This window comes from Mastomys coucha, unplaced genomic scaffold (genome assembly GCF_008632895.1).
Source record: "Mastomys coucha isolate ucsf_1 unplaced genomic scaffold, UCSF_Mcou_1 pScaffold21, whole genome shotgun sequence".
NCBI classification, from domain to species: domain Eukaryota; kingdom Metazoa; phylum Chordata; class Mammalia; order Rodentia; family Muridae; genus Mastomys; species Mastomys coucha.
In genome coordinates, this window is record NW_022196904.1 from 37,369,860 (window position 1) to 37,388,104 (window position 18,245).

Sequence of the window (18,245 nt, forward strand, 5' to 3'; positions counted from 1 at the left end):
TGATGACATTGACATCCCCATCATGGGCAGTGGCTGTGGTGAGCATGCAGGCCTTGCCTGGGGCTGCTCGGATGTCCCAGATTCGAATGGAGGCATCAGCGGAGCAGGAGGCAAACACCTAAGTAAGGTCGAACATGTTTGAACTGGAAAGATGCCCCAACCCACAGACTACACTATCATTCATTGTCTCCTTCTCTGGACCAGGACCCAATTTGGGCCCCCTTCTCTCCCAAGCCAGGGTTCAGGTTCCTAGCCTGCCCTCATCCCCATCAGACCTACATGTCTAAGCCTCCAGCCTTTCCTTACCGTGTCCTCAGAGGGTGACCACTGCAGATCCTCCACAGAGCGTGTGTGGCCCACAAATGGCCTCTGGTCCACATTCCAGGAACCACCATCAGTGGGTGTCCAGAGGTGGATGTTCTTCTGACAGTCACCAGTCAACAAGCGGCCTGGACAAGGGTTAGGAAACCACCTTACCCACCTGGTGGGAAAGGCACTTCTTGCCTTTCCAGGAGTCCTATGACCCATCCTCCCTGAAACATGAGAAAATCCAACTCACCGGGCACCCGAGGGGACCAGTCAAGAGCAAAGCCCTCTCCCATGTGGCCAGCAAAGGAGAAGATGGGTTTTATTCGGGCTTGCTCATCTCGAAGGAAGATGGCCAGAGCCTGAGGGTCATCCACGACCTGCAGGAGCCGCCGAAGTGCAAACACTTCCACCTGGCCCTTCTCTGACCATACTCCAGCCACAGGCTCCTCTCCCAGCCAAGATACCTGCCAAAGGGGTATACAAAGCAAAAAGGGGAAAGGCCTAAGGTTAGACAATAGACTCGCAGAACTATAACCTTGGCATGTCTACAGACAAACATAGTTCCCAAACAGCTTTGTAAGAGGAAACTGCAACCTCCCAGCCAGGTCACCTCCTGGTGCTAAGAACAGAAACAGCAAATGGATGAAGCTCAAGCTCCTGGCGGTGTTCTAGAAAATGGTCTCTGAAATACTGTGGGTTCCAGGGCTTGGCTCTCATGCCCTTTCGCCTCTACAATCACTACAAGATCCTTAAACTGCCCTATTACCATAGACAACACATTCCTCTGATCATCTCCACTACGGCTAGTTTTATGTCAACTTGACATAAACTAGAGTAATCTGAGAGAACAGAGCCTCAATTGAGAAAATGCCTCAATGGCATAAGGCTGCAGGCAGTAGGACATTTTGTTAATTAGGAGGGCCCAGTCCACTGTGGATGGTGCCATCCCTGGGCAGGCAGCCCTAGATTCTATAAGAAAACAGGTTGGCTGGGCAGTGGTGGAGCACCCCTTTGGGAGGCAGAGGCAGGCAAATCTGAGTTCGAGGCCAGCCTGGTCTACAGAGTGAGTTCCAGGACAGCCAGGGCTACACAGAGAAACCCTGTCTCAAACAAAACAAAACAAAATGAAAAACATGAAAAAGAAAAAGAATGAAACAAAGCTGAGCAAGCCATGACAAGCAATCTAGTAAGCAGCACCCCTTCATGGCCTCTGCATCAGTCCCTGCCACCAAATTCCTGCTTTTTAAGTTCCTGTCTGACTTCCTTTGGCGATGAACAGTGATGTGGAAGTGTAAGCCAAACAAACCCTTTCCTGTCCAAGTTACTTTTGGTCACAGCATCTCATCACAGCAATAGTAACCCCAACGAAGACATTTACCTTGGGCCTAAAACGTTGAGACCCATGTTTGGCTGTGTCTTCTTCCTCACACCCACCCACACTCAAGTGCCCCTCAAACCTTTCTAACCACCTGTATTGTGGCCACTGGCGATGCCATCCTTCCTGTGAGTTGTTCCTTATGAAATCAAACACTTTGGGCTCTCTGCAGCCAACTTTCCACACACAAGCCTGAGGGAGCCTCTTAAAACAAGTACCAGGCTGGGCGGTGGTGACGCACGCCTTTAATCCCAGCGCTTGGGAGGCAGAGGTAGGCGGATATCTGAGTTCGGAGCCAGCCTGGTCTACAGAGTGAGTTCCAGGATAGCCGAGGCTACAGAAAAACCCTGTCTCGAAAAACTAAAAACCAAAAAAAAAAAAAAAAAAAACAAAAAAAAAAAAAAAAAAAGAGTGCTTATTTATCGAACCTGGGGCCTTAGGCACGTGAGGTGAGCACTCTACCACTGAGCTGCCTTTTATCTCATTCTCTCCTGCCTCAGCTCCTAAGCAACAGCTCAGTAAAACCCTTACATTTCACACCACAATCAGGAGCTGTTTCAGCTTTATTATCTGTTTATCAGCTCATATAGTGAAACAAACCCTCTAAAAATGAGGGGGATGGGTGGGTGAGAGGAACTAAGGGACAGGAGGAAGTGGTGAGAGACATTTGAATATTGGGGAGGGGTATGCTGCAGAGAATGGTTAACAAGCTTCTGGGAAGACTGTACCCGAACTCGGTTGATGCCACCGTAGTGGGGAACCATGGCCAGCTCCAGCTGAGGTTTCCTCTCCTCTTCATCCTCTTCATCTTCCTCATCGTCATCACTGTCCTCTGAGGGTGTAGGCCTGGTCCCATGGAGATTGTGCATCCGAAGCATCATCAGTCTAAGGAAGCAATGAAGAGTTAGAAATTGAGTGCCGGGTGTTGAGGGAGGAAAGCGACTGGGGACCCAGACTTTTAGCAGAGAGCCCTAACTCGTGGGACCTTGAGGGTGTCTTGGAAAGGTCCTGGGTCTCACCTATTGCTCTGGGCGCTCTCCGCCTGGGTTCCCGCACACAGGTAAAGACTGAGAGGGAGCTCTGTCCGGTTGTCGCCCAGGTGATCTCGTACTATGTCAAAGCTGAGACAAGGGGCGCCTAGGGATGGATGGAGAAATTAGACCGTAGAGTTGCAGAGTAGGGACGAGATACTGGGAACTCGGCCTCCACCTCCAACAAAGGCCGGCAATCTGCAGGGTCACAATCCTCAGACTCCACACCCTTCATCCCCCAGACTCCAAGTCAGGCCTTTCATGTCCCAGGACCCGAGAGTCAGGCCTCTCTGCCTACCAGTTTGCGCTCGATGGTACAGCACGTAGGCCTCTTCATCCATTACCAGCTCCTCTCCCTCGCCAAGTGGTGGCCCTCTGCCGGGCAGGTAGACCTGGGATGGGCCTTCGGATCCTGGGTGGCAGGTTTCAGCCTCCATGGGCTCCCCGGTTTCACATGTGCGCCTCCGGCCCTTGCGCGCCGCCATCTTCGAACCTTCTTGCCCCGGACGCGAAGTAATAGCGTCACTTCCGGGCTTCACCTCCCACAGTCTAAGACCCGTCCCACTGTACTGTTACCTTGGAAACCTGTGAACCAGCAATAAGAAGGTAATGCGCAGAGAGATGGTCGCCCCAAGTAACTGCGCCCTGGCTCAGTGAGAAAACTTATATTAGGAGCAATTTTGTCTTTCGCGTGACCTTGGGGAATTCTTCCGCGCAGCAGTGGCAAGACCTTCTGGGAGTTGTAGTTCTACAGAAGTCTTTTGGCTTCAGAACTCTTTCCATCTTCCACCTTTCATTCCTAGGGCTGTCTTTCCATTTAGTTAATTATTCATGTATGTAAACGAGCACTTACTGGCAAGGAGACTGGGCTTCTGCTCCCCCGAGGACCTTTAAGGCCGATTTCTTCTTCTCTTCTTGTTATGATGGCTTTAAATTATTTCAAAATGCTTTAGGGTAGACAGGCTGGACATTATGTCTAAGTTAGTGGATTGGATCTATCCTCCAGGGGCAGTCCATTTCCCAACCAGGCATTCCCATGGCAGCTCTGGTCAGCAGGCACTTAATCAGAAAGTCTCTCTTGAGGCTGCTGCTACAGCTGAGTCAGCTCTCTTTATCTACCCATGTACATCCGAGTTTTAGTTAATTGGAGTAATGAAATATTGGCAACACATCCTCACTGGTGAGATTAAGGGTATTCAAGACTTGGGTTGGCCACTCTCCATTTGCATAAAATAACCAATCAAACTGTTCTTGCCAGTAGCCTTAGGAATAATAGATCTCTAGATTTGGTCCTAATTTGTGCATCCTTATGTTTAACACTACTCTTGGGGGTGTTGCCTCTGCCCTGTCACCTCTCCACTCCTCTCCCCTGTACTCTTCCCGGGGTTGACTGTACTTTCCTCAATCTCCTGTTTTCTAGGACTGGGGAATGAACTCAGGGTGTTATTATACAACATCCTGCCTCTGCTACACCACCAGCCCAGTTTCTGTTGTCTGACTGTCTTCCCTATGGGGACTTAGTTCTCAGTTTCCATTTTTCTCCAGAGAAGTTGAAGGGACCTAAGAGACAGACACAGAACTCAGGCTTGGACCGAGGAGGCGTAAAAACATGGTTTTATTCCAAACACTGCAGTGTAGGAGTGGGAGAGGGAAGGAAAGGTCAAGTGTGGGCTCCCAGACCCTCCTCTCAGTCCAGCCTCAGACCCTGCTGAAACCTGGGAAAGGAGACCTGGGGGTGGAGTGTCTGCTGGATCATCATTGAAAGGTTACAAATAAGGGCTGGACTTGAAGATGTGATTGGTGGCATCTGGGGTGGTAGGTAAGTGGGGGAGACAGGTGAAGGTAGGACTTTTTGTGGAGGAGAGGTTATAGGTCAGAACCAACAAGGATCTAAAAGGAGGGGTCATCGAGGTCTGACATGAAGGGTCACAGTCTGGTCGGGGCACAGTCTGGGGTCAGATGATTATTTTAGGTGTTGGAAGTCACAGTCTGGGGTCAGGGGTTTCTGTGTGGCGGGGCCAAGGTCTGGAGTCACAGTTTGGCGTACGCGTCTCACAGTTTTGAGTCCTGATGAATGAAAGGTTAAAAACAGGCTCCCCGAGAGGTGTGTCTGGGGCTAGGGAGCTGCACAGTGATGTGAGGGCCATGGCCCGGAGCGTAGGGGTGGGGCGCGGCGTGACCCCCCCACACCTCCCGCCAATCAGGTGACGTTAAAAAGCCCTTTTCGGGTTTAAAAAAAAAGAGTCGGTGGGCTCCAAGAACCCCGCCCCCTTGCTCTCAGGATGGGTGAGATTTGGGCGACCAAGTCCCCTCTGGCTCATAGTTCCCCCAAGGCGAGGGGGTGGGGCGCAGGACGCTGCTCCAGGCGAGGTCCGGCCAGGTTCGTTTCTGTCCTTCCCAACCCATGAGGGTCCTGTCCACTTAGCGCGTCCCCTCGGGCCGTGGCCTGCGCTGACCGAGGGGGCGGCCGGGTTGGGGGGGCCGGAGCCGCGTCATACCTCCGACTCCAGGCTGGAGAAGTGCGCAGAGCCCCTGCGTGTGCCCAGGTCCCCGCCCCGGTGTCTCCGGTGCGACGCGGTGGGCAGGGGCGGCCCCCAGTGCGCAGCGTGCGGGCAGCGGCGCGCGTGGCGGGAGGGCCCGGTGAGCCTGCGCGTGGGGGCCGCCCGTGGGCAGGAGCTCAGGTCCTCGAGCGAACGCGAGGTGGGCGCGGGCGGCGGGAGGTCCCAGCCGCCAGCCGCGCGCCTGTGTCGGTGGTGGTGCGGCGCGGCGGGGGGCGCACGGTGCGAGGCCCGGGGGCGGTGCGGGTGCGGTCGCGGACAACCACAGCGCGCCCGGCGCCGGGGCGGTGGCCCCGCAGCCCAGGGTGGCGGCGGAGGTGCCCACCAGCCACCGTCTAGGCCGTCGTGCGAGCAGCTGAGATGGCGTGGTGGCGGTAGCAGCTCTAGGCTGGCGCAGTGGCGGCAGTGCCACGCGGGGCCGCCGCGCGGGGGCAGGTAGTCCCAGCTACCAGCGCGCCAGCCCCCGAGCTTGTCGACCGACCAGTAGCGGCCGGGTGGCGGCCCGAGGCGCTCGGCATACGGGTAGGGGAAGTCGGCGAACCACCAGGGCTCCAGGCCTCCGAGCGACGCTCCGCCCAGGCTCTCCGAGTCCTCCGAGTCCGAAGGCGAAGGCTCGAGGTCCAGGTAGGCGCACGGTGGTGGCGCGGCACGGCGCGGCGGTGGTGCGGCCGCGGCCCCCGCGCTCGGGCCGCCCGCGCCCCCGCCCAACAGCGGCTGGCTCTCCGGGTCAGAACGCGGCCAGCGCGAGGGCGCCGGCGGGCTCTCGTCCTCGAAAGCCAGGCGACACAGTGGTGGCCCGACGGCGGCGGCTGCGGCGGCGGGCGGCGCGGGCGGGGATGGGAAGCCCGGGAAGGCGCCGGCGGGGGGCTCGGCCGGCTCTTGCTCGCGCACGATGGCGAAGTAGGAAGGTGGTGGCTTCTGTGGGGGCTGTGTGGTGGGTGGGGACAGTGGGCGTCCGGCTGCGCCTCTGGGTGCCGCGCGCGCCTCGCCGAGGCCCAGCCCCTGCGGCTCGATGGGGCCGTAGTATCGGTGGAACCCGTCCGCTAGCGCTGCGCTCCCCGGGGGCCCTGTGCCCTTGGCCCGGCGCCAGCGGTCGGCGGCTGCGCGCTCTCTGGGCACGAAGGGTGCGGGGCCAGGGGGCGGGCGAGCAGCGGGATATGCGGGGCTGGGCAGCGGCTGCGGCGGTGGCGGGGGTTTGGCCGGTGGTGGAGCAGCCTCGGCGCTGCAGCAGCTGTACATGCCCTGTGAGAGAAGGTGAGGGGTCAGCGGGTTGCCTGCACCTCTTCCCTATGCAGTGGGCCCTGCCCGAGACCCCCATTTGTTACATCTGACGCCTCTTTCTCACTTTCCCATTCCCCTTCTGTGCAGGCGCCTCCCCTGCCTCCTCGCTCCCTTTCCTACCCTGGAGAAGGCCAGTAGGAAATCCATGCGGTGGGTGGGCCCTAGGCAATGCCTCAGGCGCCAGTACACCAGGTGTTCCCAGGCGAAGACCAGCAAAGAGAGGCCCATGGCTACGAGGAGCATGTAGAAGACACCTGCCATGTTGTCGATATCCAGCTTGCTGCTCATCACCTCGATCTTGTCATTGTGGCAGATCCCTGAAAGCCACAGCCGCTCCAGCATCTCAATCTCATCTGAGGATGGGGTCAGAGTCACTTATTAGGAGCACACTCTCCTCTGATACAGAGTCCAGGCCCCAACCCCTTCCATTCTTAAAGACCCTCCTCCCCAGGACCGAGGGTCAGCCCTCCCCTCTCCAGAGGAGGACTTCATGCCCAGCATAGCCGCACCATCCCCCAGGAACTGCAGCAGCGCCAGGTCGATGGGCCTCTTCCAGCGGGAGCCCTTGTGTAGGGCGATGCCATAACCAGTGGTGGCGAAGACCTTGCCGGAGCCGATGGTGACCAGCTTGCAGCCCTCATCCTTGCGGGCCATGTAGTTGAGCACTGCTGCGTCATAGATGAAGGCGTCCAGTTTCCTGAGGACAGGGGCAGGAAAGACAGGGTCAGTCTCATTTAGATGACTTCACAGCACTCCAGGAACGCCTTTCATCTGTAACCTGCAACTGCTCAGGATCGACTGAGCAGATATTCCTTGTGGTTCTTTCCCACATTGGTAAAACATCATTATTCTAAATACCACCAAGCCCAAGCTTTTGCAGAAGTGACAGTTCCTGGTAGGAAAGCGGCTCTGGAGAAATGACAGCCATTGTAACTGTCGAGGGAACAGTCTCCTAGTCCTCATTGTATCTTTCCAAAGAAGATACTGCTTTGGTTTTGTTCCTCTCTGTAGCCCTGGCCGTCCTGGCACTCACTCTGTAGACCAGGCTGGCCTCAAATTTATAGAGATCCCCCTGGTCTCTGCCTCTCAAGTGCTGGGATTAAAGGCCTGTACCATCACTGCCCAGTGGGTTTTGTTTTTAATGGAAAATTCACTTTTTAAAAGGTCCTGGGGGCGTAGTGGGTAGAGAGATGGCTCAACAGTTAAGAGCACTGATTGCTCTTCCAGAGGTCCTGAGTTCAAATCCCAGCAACCACATGGTGGGTCACAACCATCTGTAATGGGATCTGATGCCCTCTTCTGGTGTATCTGAAGCTACAGTGTACTCATATACATAAAATAAATAAAATCTTAAAAAAAAAAAAGGTTCTGGGACTGGGGATGTAGCTTGGTGGCAGAGCACTTGGTAACATGAGAGTTCACAGTCACTTATAATCCTGGCTTCTGCCATTACCTACACCCATGTGATAGACTCACATAGACATATACATTAAGACATATTTTTAAAAGGCCTTTCATTTTATTAGTTATGATGGTAGAGGTGGAACCCAGCCCCTGTATATGTAGGCCATCACTCTATGACTGAGCCAGGCCCTGAGACCTCACTGGAGTGCTAGGCAGGCTACCCACAGCCCATGATCTTGCAGTAGAAAGAGGTGTGACACTTAGCAGGGGGAATGACAGAGACACCAGTGAGCACTTATATTTTAGCAGTATTGGGCTAATTCCCGTTCTATCAGACACACTGATTCATTCATTTAACCCTCACAAGAGAGTTGTAATACTGAAACCTTTGTGTCTATTTTTCTTTCCAGAGGGGAGATCTGGAAGGAAAGTCATCCCCAAGGGTGGGAGCACCACACCCTTCCCTCCTTTCGCAGCTTCTTCTGGAGACTGCCAGCCCCAGGGAGCTGGCACCTGCTCGTTCCCATTCCCAGCACACAGGGATAGTTTTACAGAATAAGTTGTGTGAATGACAGTCCACATCAGTAGACAGGTATAACACAGAATATGCTATTTGTGATCTGACAGGCAGAGAAGTCTGGAGTGTGTTAATAAAACCGGCCTTGGAATCCCAGTTATATGGTAACTCCATGTTTTTTCTTTCTAAAGATTTACTTATTTATTTTATGTATATGAGAACAAATACCATTGCTCTCTTCAGATACACCAGAAGAGGGCATCAGATCCCATTACAGATGGTTGTGAGCCACCATGTGGTTGCTAGGAATCGAACTCAGGACCTCTGGAAGAGCAGTCAGTACTCTTAACTGCTGAGCCATCTCTCCAGTCCTGGTAACTCCATGTTTTAATTAATTTATTTTAGGTTTCATTTTTTTAAGGATTTTATTTTTAATTACTTGTATATATGAGAGGTGTATTACATGTCTGTGCAGGTGCCTGGGGAGGCCAGAAGGAGGATTAGGAACTGAACTCAGATCATCAAAGGACACACTTGTAACTGTTGAGACATCTCTCTGCTGCAGGATATTTGATTACACTGTGAACTCCTGATGTCTGAAAATACCTCTTTTTTTTTTTTTTTTTTGGTTTTTCAAGACAGGATTTTTCTGTATAGCCCTGGCTGTCCTGGAACTCACTCTGTAGACCAGGCTGCCCTCGAACTCAGAAATCCACCTGCCTCTGCCATCCAAGTGCTAGGATTAAAGGTGTGTGCCACCACCTCCCAGGCAAAAATATCTGTTCTTAGATGTGTGGCTCAGCCCTTAGCACACACCTTTAATACCTCTGGATAGAATACAGCACTGTAATACACACCTTTAACCCCAACAGAGAAGGTCAAGTTAGTTTGTACAAGGAAGCACCCATGTTTGAAAGGGATGTCTAATTGAGTGGCAGACAAAGTGATGAATCAGAGAAAGATTTGACAGGATAGGATATGCCCAAGTCTCACAGGACAGGAAAGGGAAGCTATTTAAGAGAGCAGAGCAAGAGAGGAAAAAAGAAGAGGCAGATTTACTGGGACAGTTGTACAGAGACAGATTGCAGAGAGAACAAGCTAGACACAGGTGATGGCAGAATGAATCAGAGAATGAGAAGGAGCCAGAAGACCAGAACATATTGCTAGAGTTAGTTTGAGGCCACGCAGAGCAATTCAAGAGAAAACTAAGAGAAGCCAGATTGAAGCAGTCAGCCCGAAGAGGAGTTTGAGCCACAACAGCTAAGTTGAGTCAGCCAGCCAGAGTTCACAAAGAGCTAGAAAGGGTGAACTTATTCAGCAGGAAGTCTCAGAGGCTGAAAATATTCTAGGCCTAGATAAGAAGTACAGAGGTTAGAAGCTTTCAGGACTAGGCCTAGGTTAGCAAACTGAGACAGTAAGCCTCAGAAACAACAATTACATCAGATGAATAAAAACTATATATCTCTCTAACCCTCTTTATTTATTTTTGTGCTGCTGGGAATTGAATACAGGGCCTACATATGATAGATAGCTAAGCAATCTACTGAGCTACATTCAAAATTAAGTTATTTAAATTTTCTTTTATATTTATATGAATGGGCAGGCATGGCATGCACATGGAGGTCGAAGGACAACCTGTAGGAGTTGGTCCTTCCCAGCTCTATCACATGGGTTCCAGGGATTAAACTCAGGGCTTCAGCCTCAGTAGACCCTCTACCGGTTGAGCTATCTTGAGGCCTTCCACCTTTTTCTTAATGCATGTGAGCATTAAGAAAATGCAACTGAGCATGCTCAGTTGTTTGTAGGTGCATAAGCGCATGTGTGTGTGGGCTAAAGGATAACCTTGAGTATCAGCCTCAGGACCACAGTTCACCTTCTTTGAGACATGATGTCTTTGTTTATTTTCTGAGACAAGGTCTCGTTATATACCTCTAGCTGGTCTGTGACTGACTCTGTAGACCAGGCTAGCCTGAAACTCAGAGATCCACTTGCTTTTGCCTCCTGAGTGCTGAGATTGGACTCATGGACCTCCATGCCCAATGAGACATAACATTTTATTGGCCTAGAGTTCACCAAGTAGGCCAGACTGGCTGGCCAGAAAACTCCAGACACCTGCCTGTCTCAGATATCCTGGCACCAGGGTTAGCATTCCAAGCAGTCTACTGGTTCTGAGGATTGAACTTGGGTCCTTGTGTGTGCAAGCCAAGAATTTTCCTGGCAGAGCTGTGAGCTCAGACCCAGTATTACTTTATTTGGAGACAACTCCAAAAGTTCGCCTTAAATTTCATATCCTCAGGCTGGGCGGTGGTGGAGCATGCCTTTAATCCCAGCACTTGGGAGGCAGAGGCAGGCAGATTTTTGAGTTTGAGGCCAGCCTGGTCTACAGAGTGAGTTCCAGGACAGCCAGGTCTACACAGAGAAACCCTGTTTCAGAAACAAGCAAAAATAAAACAAAAACAAACAAACAAACAAAACCCTTTACATCCTCCTGCCTCAGCTTCTTGAGTATCATCACCCTCAGGTTTTCCCTCCATGTTTATTCTTTCAATGGCATAGATACTGTGGTGAAATTCTGGTCACGTTTCTTGCAGTTCCCAAATAACTTCTAAGAGGGAGGGGCTTCCCCTTGTCTAGCATTGTCCAAAAGAACACTGCCATGGCAAGATGGAGCTTGTGTCTGCATGGTAGCCGCTGTCCACACACAGCTCCAGCCTTTGAAATGTGGAGAAGATGGAGTTTTAGGTGTTATTCTCTTGATTTTGTTTAAAACTAAACTACTACTGGATAGAACAGACTGTGAGAAGACAAGATAAAGACAAGACTAGATGCTGGTCACAGAGAAAGGTACCTCCAGGAAGAAGTTCTTAACCTTGAGTGTTACATGGTGTGTGTGTGTGTCTGTGTGTGTATGTGCCACCCAGAGCCTCTTCTAGCCCATGGACTGTATCACAATCCCTAGCCTGTCAACTGATAGAAATCTTTCCATATTAGCTTCAGAGACTGTCATGCATAAATGCCTTGTGTGTGTGGAAATAAAGGACTGAATCTGTCCATGTATTCACCTCTGCTGGGGGCACCGACTAAAGCAGATTCCTGGAATTGAAGTGATACAGCCAAAGCAAAGAAGGACTTGGGTGAGGTGGAGGCTAAGAATTACCTTGCTTCTTGGAGAGGCCATTGAGAGCCCCAGTCTAGCCTTAGTGTTACAGGGTCTTACTTTTCCCTTAATTCTTCACTGGCAGAGGGATCCCAGCTGGCATCTGAGAACCATCGATTCCCCTGCCTGTAGGCACTTCTGCCTTGTAGGTAAACCATAATTTCTCTCTAGGTTTCTCTTTGTTTAAGAAAATGCCCTTGAGGGCAAAAAAAGTGAATTGCTCTCTACATGTAAGTGGAAATAATTTGGTGTCTTATTGGAGGAATGCGTGGGATGGACTCAAGAAGCATTTCAGAGAGAGCTACAAGGCAAAGCTTGCAAGATGGAAAGAATGGAGGAGTATCAGGAGGTGGAATCAGATGGCGCCTACTTTCTAGTTTTTTATCCTAATGAAACCAAGAGCCTGGAGCTAAACTAATTCTCCACCTGTATGTCAAGCCTAGCACTTGGTTTTGTTTTGTTATTTTTTTTAAGATTTATTTTTTATTATTATTATATGTTTATGAGTGTTTTGCCTTCATGTATGTGCTGCACAAATGTACGTAGAGGATCTCCTGTACAGGGTCTCCTGGAACTGGTGCTACCCGTGGTTATAAACCACTGTGTGGGTGCTTGTCTTGTGCAAGAATGGGTGCTCTAACAGCAGGCCAGCTCCCCATACACCCCCAGCACTCATTTTAATTATTTGCTCAGTTCTGTGACCTAATGCCTGCCCCCATCTGTAACCCCTCCCCACTAAATCCTTATTTAAATTCAACTTTGGGCTGGAGACGTAGATCAATAGGTAGGGGATCTGCCTAGAATTCCGAGTACTTAAGTCAAGTCGGGGTGGGTTCTCAGGTTTCAAAACCCAGGCTAGCCCCACTGTCCCTGTCTCTGTCCTTGCTGCCTGTGGATCAGGACCTAAGAGCTCAGCTACTACTCTGGTGGCATACCTGTGTGCTTCCTGTCATGATTATCATGGACTAACTCTCTAAAACTGTAAGCAACCCCCCCACTAAAATGCTTTCTTTTGGAAGAGTTGTCTTGGTTATGGTGTCTCTTCACAGCAATAGAACAGTAAAACACTTAACAATGTGCAAAGCCAATCTACAGCATTGCAAAACCAAATTCATATTTTAGTAAGGTGCCTCACTTCTGTTCTCACTTGGAAAGGTGAGACAGGAGGATTGCAGTGAGTCTGAGGTAAGCCTAAATTTACGAGGATACCTTTGTGTAACAGTTTTCTCTGAGATGGAAATATTCCATTCTATGTGGAAGCTAAGCAGAAAGCAAACAACCCAAAACAGCTTCAGGAAGTCCCTGAAACTGACTAGATTAACTTTCACGAGGCTCCTCTCTGCCTGAGTAATCAATAAAATCGTAGAGTCCCTCTCAGAGGAGCCAAATTGCAAAAAGGGACTCTTGAGACCAGACCAGCTGCCTGGAAGAAACAGAAACCAGCTGAGCTATCTTGGAGAGGTTTAGAACAACTGAGGCACATGGAAAGGACACTCTCTAACCTGCTGGGCTGCATGCAGGCTGTGCAGTGGGCTCCATGTTCCCAGCTTTGGGAGTTGTCACCAGTGCTGGGGTGGGCTTTGGTGATGCAGCTGTCTCTGAGTCATCTCTGCTCCTGTAAGTAACCCCCCAAAACCTCATTGGTTCACTAAGTTGGACTTCGGTGGCATCCATACTTTGTCATGGGATCCCTTTCTGGGGTGAGTAGACATGTGTTCTGTCTCCCCAGGAACAAGAACAGGGCTGAAACAAAGATGAGTTAAGGAGGCATGAGTACACGATCCTGGCTGTGAATAGCAAGGCATGCAGCTGAGGTTGAGCAGCCTGAGGGAGCAACACCCACAGAGGGAATTCCAGCGGAGTTGTCCTTTCCTGTATGGTGTGTGCTAGTGTGCCTTTGTGCTATGACAGTGAGGAGTGCCACTAAGGCTGAGCCATCAGTATTGAGAGGCTCTGTAGGAAGCGTCCCAGGGTGGAGCCTTCATCGGTGTGGTATGTGGTGCCATGCCTGCTTGATGAGTGGGGTCCAACCATGTGAATATGGAGATGCCCTAAAAACTGTTAAAGGGCTAGAGGAAATTTTGCAGTCTTCATGATTAGCACACAGGGGTTGACACTGCTATTGGCAAGCAGTCGCAGGAGTTGCCTGGCTACATCCTGTAGCTAGAAATGCACATGAGGCTGAGATGGTGCTGAGCAGGAATTTATTGTTGCAGAGGAGCAATTTGCAACAGAGGGAGATGTGGCTAGCTAGTATCCTCAATGTTATCCTGATTTGGTGAGTGAATTACATAAAGGAAGGGGTGAGGTGAAGGCGCTGGCTTGCTGCTGCCCAGGGATTGGGGGCCAGGAAGAAAAGAGAGAACAAGTTAGGTCCGTGCTCATAAGCCCTTCTTGGGATCCAAGAACTTGGAATCCATGGGGAGATTCAGAGAGTGGGGCAGAGGAGAACTTGTAAACACAGTAGAAGATGCCCTGAGGGTCTGACCTTTAATAGGAAAAGAGGGAAAATCTGTGATGGAGCCTTAACAGTGGCCTAGCAGGAGACACTAAGGTGAGCAGAAAATGCTGAGCACTTGAACTGCTGAACTCAGGGAAGATGTAAACAAGCAATGAAAGAGCCAATTACAGCCGGGCTTGTGAGGCTGTGAGATGGGGACTTAGCACTCAGTGGGGTCAGTCTGGCTGCTGTGGAGGCAGAAAAGCTGAATCACACAGCTCCCCATTCCCTCCTCAAGGCAAAGGCTGTGTAGCCTGAGAGTCCCCGATGGCCTGGCATAGGAAAGCCACTGGGGACACTTAGTTATTACTGTCTGAAGTCCCATAAATATCAGGAGCTGGAAGACCATAGCAGAGGGAAAGATGCTATTGAAGGGAATTAGGAATAAGGAAAGCCGTGCTTGAACCCCAGTTCACTTGGCCAGATAGAGCTGTGTTTACAGAGGAGTTAAGGGAAGGGTCAAACCAGCCAGGATCTCAAGGTTGGTATGGAACCTTAGCAGCTTTGGTAGAGCAAGCGCTTTAAGAAGTAGGACAGGTTTTGTCTGACTCCAGGGACTTAGATGAGCACATAAGGAGTGTGTCCTTAAGTGAGAGTGCAGCCTAGGAAACAAGAGATGGTCAAGCAGAGGAAAGAGGTCCATCTGGGTTGATCGCAGACAAACATAGTGAGACTATGAAGTTCATAAGGTGAAAAGTTGAGGAAACCAACTTGTGTCTAAGGAGCTGCTGGGGGGTTTTTAAAGCCGGAGGAACAGTTCCCAGAATACAGAACAAAACGGATGAAGATGACCAAGCCTGTCCCAGGGTTGGGGAGTTTTAACTCTAGGCTAAGGAGGGTGCATTTCCCTCCAGCAAAACATTACACTTGGGGTGGAGATGGTTCTCCCAGCCAGAGCATGCCCCAACAGCCAAATATGATGAATGGGGGTCCAGCCCAGGGCCACTCTGACCCAGGGAGGCAGCAGAGGGAACACATTCACCTTTGGCTCTGAGTAGGTCTGAGCAGATGAAGTCAGGCCCACTGAGTTTATCAGGTGTGGAGAAATGTTGGGAGGCTCCGGGGAAAGCTCCAGGATATGTAAATGTAATGGTTCATGGAGAATGACTGAGGGGGGAGCACAGAAGGTTAGTGCTCCTATCTGTACCCAACCTTGATCTATAGAGGAGCAACTGATACAAATAGATGGAACCCTTCCATGCTGAATTAGACCCTGCTTGTGTTTGACATTAGTATCTTCCTGGTTGTGAAGTGTCACCTGACGCTTCTGAGGACAGATGACCACAGACTTTCTGAGAGTGTCACCAAGGTCATCTTTGTAACCCACTATTTGTCATTATTTTTGTATATGTATATACATATATATACATATATATTATATATATAATATATATGTATGAGAGAGAGAGAAAGAGAGAGAAATGAGAGAAATGGTGCTAACCTTGCAGATTTGGAAAGCCATTGGAGAAACACCAGGCACAATGTTACTTCTACCTACTTTATAGTCCTTTTAAGGAGTTGGTTAATTAAAAGTAAAAATGGGTTGTTAAAACACTAGCTAGAGAATTTAAATCCAAAGACATCCTTATACAATTGGGAAAGAACACCTCCATAAGCCATAAGGTTACTGAATGAAAACCCCAGTGCCTTCTGTGAGTTGTTGGCCAGAAAAGCCCCTGAGGCTTCACAGACCATAAAAGCTACATACTGCTAATGTTGTTGGTTGTATGCCAGAAGTAGACAGTAAGACCATATTCCTGAAGATACTGCATGTGTGAGCCGGGACTTCAGAACATGGAGAAATTAAGCTGAGACTGAACTGCAAACTCGCACCCTGCTGCACCCTCTGGCTTTCACATTGCCAGAGGGGGAGCCATGTAGGTGGAAAACCATCACTAACATTCCTGCTTGGCTATGGACCCTGAGTCCTGAGGTATCGTTATGCCAGGCAGGGTGTGCCTGCTTGCACAATAGTGGCACAGCCATTGGGTAACACCAATGGCCTTCCAATTGGAGTTAAGGCCTGCTCTGCAAGAGGGAGTTCACATCTGATACTATAAGCCAGGACAAAAACCTGTGGCTGGGGAAGACAAAGTTTCCAATGGGGAAACAATGAATATGGTTTTACTGAATGGATGTGATGTGCCTGTCAAACTGCTGCCTAAACATGTGTGCTTACTCAACTCACAACCATTGGTGATGCTCTTAAGAACAAGTGGCCACATCTATGGCACAGTGGGATAATTCTTAGCCACAGGTGGACATCTCTAGTCACCCCCTCTAAGGCTCAGGGATCATTGTGGATGAGGGGACAGAAAGAATGTAAGAGGGGTTGGGGATGGCGTGTATGGAGGGGTGAAGTGCTGTATAACAAAGTTCTCAAAGACTGGAACATTCCATCCTTCAGGGAAACTCCTTTAGCAGGAAGGTAAACAACTCAAATTAGCTTCAGGAAGTTCCAGAAGCTGACCAGATCATCAGGCACCTGCCTGTCAGAAGAAGCAATAAGAGCTAAGCATCCCTCTCAGGAAGAAGGAGGACTGTGAGAGGAACCCAGCGGCCTGGAAGAATGGCAAGCTGAACTGCCCAGAGAGGACTGGACCAACCAAGGCAGGCACCTGAAAGGACTCTCCAATCGGTGGGGCTGCCTGCAGGCTGTGTGTGCAGTGTGCTCTGGGTTCCTAGCATTTGTGAGCTGTCACCTATGCCCAAGTGGACCTTGATGACACAGCTGTCTTTGAGTCATGTCTGCCCTTGTGAGCCACTCCTCAGTCACACTCCTGTGAGGCACCCAGTAAAGCTCATTGGTTTACCAAGTTGGACTCGGGTGGTGTCAGTACTTTGGTTTGCCACTGGCTGGCTGACTGTGGTGAGTAGATGTGTGTGTTGTGTCTCCCCAGGAAAAATCTTGGCACACAGCAACCCTGTCTAAAATAGAATAAACAAACAGACACATACACACACACACACCAGCCATTTCTTAGGGCATCTGCTACAGTGTAGATTGAAAACTAAGGCTTCCCTGCCTTTACCCTTGCTCTCTTGAGTGTTTGTCCCCAGCCTAGGGCAGATGGAGCTCCACATTCTAACCAGCACCAGCCCATCTCTCCTCAGCTCCCTCTTGTCCTGCTTCCCTATGCCACCAGTCAGCTGTTGCTTGGAGGTCCTGTGCCATGGGACACCGGCCACCCTGTTCCAGCCACGCTGGCCCTCACATCTTTGTACTGGCTGTTCCCTCTGTGGAAATTCACCCAAACAGCAGCCCAACTCAGCCTCTCACTTCCTCCAAGTGTTTATTCAAAAGAAAATTCTGGAACCCTTATTTAACACTGAAGGCCTCTCCACAGGTTTTCCAAAGTAAGCACGTGTCACCTGCAGGATACCCTAGCATCTTACCCAGCTTGTATTCTGTTTCCCTCCACAGGATTTTAAGTTCCATGAAGGACTCTCCTGGTTTTGTTTTTTGTTTTGTCAACTTGACACAAGCTAGGAAATGCCTGCATAACTAGAGATGATGGGTATTCATTGGCGCACACCTTTGATCCCCTGTCTCAACAACAAAGAAATGACAGTCTTCTCTTGGCCACTATGGTGATCATGTGTGGCTATTTGTACTTGCATCTTGAGATTTAAGAAATCTGAGTCACAGGTGACACCAACCACATTTCAAGGATGTCTTGCTGGACTACAGGAGTCTAATACTTTCCACCCACTGCAGGAATACACAGCTCTACCACATATGGCTGTCTCCTACATATGGAGAGTGCTAGTAGTCTGGACACCTGAGAGAGAGAGAGAGAGAGAGAGAGAGAGAGAGAGAGAGAGAGAGAGAGAGAGGAGAGAGAGAGAGAGAGAGAGAGAGAGCTTGGATCCACTCACTGAGGCAGGGCTCAGCCCACTGCCTAGTGGAAGAAGACCAACAGATACAACAGATATTTGGTGAGGGAGGAAGAAAGAATGGACACATCAAAGCCTTTTCTGTTTTATATTGTTGGGGGTTTATCAAGCCCGTTCCAGCCCTACTCAGCTATTTCCTTCTTTATTCCTTTCCATATTAAATAAAGGTGTGTGTGAATACACATGCACATGCCTCTCTCTCTCTCTCTCTCTCTC

The 18,245-nt window shown here is 50.3% G+C and overlaps 2 protein-coding genes and 1 long non-coding RNA gene across 8 annotated transcripts in view; 1 reads left to right on the forward strand and 2 right to left on the reverse strand.

Annotated features, from left to right (window-relative positions):
* Grwd1 (glutamate rich WD repeat containing 1) overlaps window positions 1-3,217 on the reverse strand; it is a 5,146-nt gene extending 1,929 nt beyond the window's left edge. The window contains exons 1-6 of the mRNA XM_031386677.1: window positions 3,014-3,217; window positions 2,704-2,821; window positions 2,413-2,569; window positions 560-773; window positions 307-449; window positions 1-118 (exon numbers count right to left, since the gene is read on the reverse strand). The exon at window positions 1-118 is cut by the window's left edge and continues 107 nt beyond it. Of these exons, the coding sequence (XP_031242537.1) occupies window positions 1-118; window positions 307-449; window positions 560-773; window positions 2,413-2,569; window positions 2,704-2,821; window positions 3,014-3,200 (937 nt within the window). The 5' untranslated portion in view covers window positions 3,201-3,217. The remainder of the gene's footprint in view (window positions 119-306; window positions 450-559; window positions 774-2,412; window positions 2,570-2,703; window positions 2,822-3,013) is intronic.
* The window catches only part of Grin2d (glutamate ionotropic receptor NMDA type subunit 2D), a 39,597-nt gene continuing 24,508 nt past the window's right edge, over window positions 3,157-18,245 (reverse strand). For 3 of the 6 annotated variants that reach the window (XM_031386659.1, XM_031386661.1, XM_031386664.1), the window contains 4 exons: window positions 7,064-7,251; window positions 6,675-6,907; window positions 5,214-6,515; window positions 3,835-4,275 (listed from right to left, as the gene is read on the reverse strand). In XM_031386659.1, the coding sequence (XP_031242519.1) occupies window positions 4,240-4,275; window positions 5,214-6,515; window positions 6,675-6,907; window positions 7,064-7,251 (1,759 nt within the window). In that variant the 3' untranslated portion in view covers window positions 3,835-4,239. Of the gene's footprint in view, window positions 3,301-3,834; window positions 4,276-5,061; window positions 6,516-6,674; window positions 6,908-7,063; window positions 7,252-18,245 lie in introns of those variants that run through there. The other 3 variants (XM_031386663.1, XM_031386662.1, XM_031386660.1) reach the window with 2 other exon arrangements.
* Window positions 5,436-7,487, forward strand: LOC116102238. Its single transcript, XR_004123034.1, has 2 exons — window positions 5,436-5,897; window positions 6,642-7,487. It is a non-coding gene; the product is annotated as an uncharacterized LOC116102238 (long non-coding RNA).